Below are 3,777 nucleotides of genomic sequence, written 5' to 3'. Positions count from 1 at the left end.
ACGAAAAAAAAAAAAAAAAAAAAAAAAAGCTGGGGGGATTATTCAGCTAGAAAAAGAGAACACATGATTTATAAGGGGAAGAAAATTAAATTGTCACCAGTTTTTTGACAGCAATGTTTTGCACCAAAAGAAAATGGAGAAACCTCTCTAATATTCTCAAGGGAAAAAGTGTGAGCCACGGACTTTACATATAGCAAAAATGACTTTCAAGTGTGAAGGGCAGAGAATATTATCAACATGCAAGATTTCAAGAGATATTGATTCCACAGCTCTTCCTAAGGAATCTGCTAGAGAACAAGCTTCATACAACCAAAATGACTCAAGAGGAGGCATCAGTTGCAAGGGCTGGCAGTGAGCAATAAATATGCCGTTACCCAGAAAACTAAGACTAAATGACAGCAAAGGAGAAAGTATAGTGTGTGATGGATATATGTTCTGACAATATAAATACAGTACACTGTTTTTAAAATGCAGTGATTGATGCTTATATGAAATATATACAGTAGGCAAATTCAGAGAGACAGAAAGTACACTGGAAATTACCAGGGACTGGGAGTAGCAGGAAATGGGGAGTTATTGCCTGATGTTTACAGAGCTTCTGCTCGGGCTGATGAAAAAGTTTTGGAAACAGATGGTGGTGATGGCTGCACAACATTGTGAATATAATCAATGCCACTGAACTGTACACTATTTTTTTTTTTTTTTGCAGTACGCGGGCCTCTCTCACTGTCGGCCTCTCCCGTTGCGGAGCACAGGCTCCGGACGCTCAGGCTCAGCGGCCATGGCTCACGGGCCCAGCCGCTCCGCGGCATGTGGGATCTTCCCGGACCGGGGCACGCACCCGTGTCCCCTGCATTGGGCAGGCGGACTCTCAACCACTGCGCCACCAGGGAAGCCCTGAACTGTACACTTTAAAGTGGTTAAAATGGCAAATTTTATGTGTTTTATATATATATATATATATATTTTTTTTTACCACAATAAAAAACAATGGGGGAATGGTTAATGGGAGGAACATAGGCAAAATATGTTTTTCATGTTTTCAGTAATTATTACTACTGGTATTCTGACACTGTTGTGGTGTAATATGGGACTTTAAAAAAGAGCAATTATGGGATATTCTAATTCCATCTTCCTCTGTGTCTTTGGTGAGGGAGGAGATACAGATGTAACAAAGATGAGATTAAGTAAAAGCTCAACTATAGTCTTGAAATTGAATTGTACCAATATGAATTCAGGAGGTGTTTTACCATCTATCTATAGATGGATCTATCTAAATACAGATTAGATAGATATAAAAGACTGAACAGATGTAATAGGTAAGTACAAATAGGCAAGATAGGTGGATGGATAGATAGAAAGAAAGAATAGATAGATGGATCAATGAATGTAGGGAAGGAAGGAAGGAAGGAAAGAAGGAGGGGAGGGGAGGGAGGGAAGGGAGGGAGGGAAGGAAATATATTCCTAGCTCTGTCCACTAAAAGACGTGGAAACAGTGATCAACCCAGTGTCATGTTTGTCTCTAGCACCCACATTATGATTGGGAAATACCATTTCTCACTGAAGCAAACCAGGGCTTCTTGGAGAAATGGCCGATTCCAGAGTTTGGACAGGGCTTGTACAAGATCAGCCCGGAGAACCTTGTCATAGGTGAGAGCAAGAAAGCTATCACTGACTACCAGGCCAGAGTCAAGGTTCTGCCGTGTCATTTCAATATTGGATCCTCACCCCAATCCTGCCAGAAGAGGGGACAGTGATTTCCCAATATCACAGCCTAAAAGTCCCAAGACCAAGAGTCAGGGTTCCTCTCCTGGACCCTGATTCCTGGGGCTGCCAGGGAGCTGCATCCTGACCCAGAGTGGGAAGGGCATGGCACCCCTGCTCCTGCCTCCATGAGCTTTTCAGAGTGAGCCCTGCTCCATCCTGGAGCATCTGGGGCTGCTTGGCCATTTGCTCTTCTTTGCCTGACAGTCAGAAATGATCCAGAAATACGTGTTTAGCAGACATTGCTGTAAATTTCTTTGATACATATTTTTATATAAATGTACCCTAAAGCATGAAACAACTAGCAATCTCATAAACTAGAAAAGAAATACAATGAGGACATAAATGCCCTTCTTTTAAATCAAATGTGCTTTTCCAGATGTATGCAAATAAATGATAAATCATTTCACCTAGAGAGCTACCATAAATATATAAAACTGTCAACGTCTACATTATTAAATTACATGTGAAAAATCATGTCCTGGATGCAAAATAAAACATCTTCTCTCTGTGGGAAACCAACTGTGTGAAGTACAGGAGCAGACCACACGAAGAAGAGAAGCCATTTATAACCAAGAGATTTTACAAGTAATTTTAAAATGCCTTTGGGCATTGATAGAATTTCTGTATTATACTTATAGGGTAAATGGCCATCTGCTCCAACAGATTGTTTAAAAAGATATGGAGAAATTGTGGTAAATCTGTCTTCGAACTCAGAGGAGAGAGATTCTGTTCCTGTGTTCAACCAAGCTGGGTGACTTCTCCCTGCTAGGTTGCCTGGGGCTCAGGGCAATAACTGTAAAGACTGTTTCGGGTTTCCCTCAGGTGAGGAGGGCCTCCTTCTAGGGACTCTCTAACGTATAACCTGCGGTCTTGGGTGCTCTTTGGCAGGGGTATCTAGCATTCACGCATAGCTAAGGAGAAACTGACAATGGATAGAGATCATCACAATTCTCTGTAAATGAGGCTAAGGTCTGTGGTTCTATCCTACAGCAGAAAAGGTGGCAAACTTTTTTTCTTTTTCATTTCACCATCCTATGTCACAGGCTAGCCACCATTCAAGGGTCCAGATGAGAGAGGGAAGTTGAATCTACTCATCACCACACTTGGGAAAATGCCAACAAGTGAGCCCCAAACTCAAACATGTGATGATAATATGCTATATCTGAGACTACACAGCCTGTCAAATAAAGACCTGATCCCCTCCCTCAGAGAGGTGAGAAAGGAATGGGTCACAAAACAGAGGGCTAGGGAAATGATGAGATTGTCCTGTGCTGGCTACCCCGTGTTCTACCCAAAGGGTCCCTAAGGAATACCTGTCAAAGATCCTCTGTGGCTGCATCAGGCTGTTGAAAATGTGGGTCATGTGATCTTGGGCTGCGACCACTTCTGGGGGAGGGTTGTATTTGTTCACTGCCGTGACCTTTTCCAGAATTAGAAATGCAAAGGGAAAAGAAAAAAATTCGTTTTAAAAGGAAGACAAGCCTTAGATTTTCTTTAATGAAATGTCCTAGACACGTGACCAGGAATCTGTGTTCTGTCTTCATGTCTACTCTAACTTTCCTAAAACCTAAAGAATAATAATTATTTCAAAGTATTGAGCTGGAACCCCTTGGTCACCTATTTCTTTATACTCCCTGGTTTGAAAGGAAAAAAGTAAAAACAAAATCAAAACCTCTAAAGTCTAAGATGACCTTTAATATAGTAAACATTTCAACTTTTAGTATGAAAAGAAATAAAATTCATAGTTCTAGATTCCAGGTAGTTGTTACTGCAGAATTTTTCCTCATGCCATCATGCCAAGAACTATTCCTATGATCTCAAATTCTACTAAACCTCCCCCTCTTTTAGTGTAACTTTCTCTTTTCAAAGATATGGGCCTTTTCCCCACAATGGACAGTTCTCCATCCCCCGGCTTTGTCATCCCTCTAAATACACTATTCTTGTCTACCATACCTTTATCTAATGCGTAGTTTTAAATGTTATTCCCTTTGCACAAAGTTAAAGGGAAAG

The 3,777-nt window shown here is 41.1% G+C and overlaps 1 protein-coding gene across 1 annotated transcript in view; it reads right to left on the bottom strand.

Moving 5' to 3' along the window:
- LRGUK (leucine rich repeats and guanylate kinase domain containing) overlaps positions 1–3,777 on the bottom strand; it is a 122,705-nt gene that overhangs the window by 67,161 nt on the left and 51,767 nt on the right. Inside the window, exon 10 of the mRNA XM_007466568.1 lies at positions 3,081–3,187. Within this exon, the coding sequence (XP_007466630.1) occupies positions 3,081–3,187 (107 nt within the window). The remainder of the gene's footprint in view (positions 1–3,080; positions 3,188–3,777) is intronic.

This window comes from Lipotes vexillifer, unplaced genomic scaffold (assembly GCF_000442215.2).
Source record: "Lipotes vexillifer unplaced genomic scaffold, Lipotes_vexillifer_v1.1 scaffold71, whole genome shotgun sequence".
Taxonomy (NCBI): Eukaryota; Metazoa; Chordata; class Mammalia; order Artiodactyla; family Lipotidae; genus Lipotes; species Lipotes vexillifer.
This window is presented reverse-complemented; position numbering and strand designations above follow the sequence as displayed.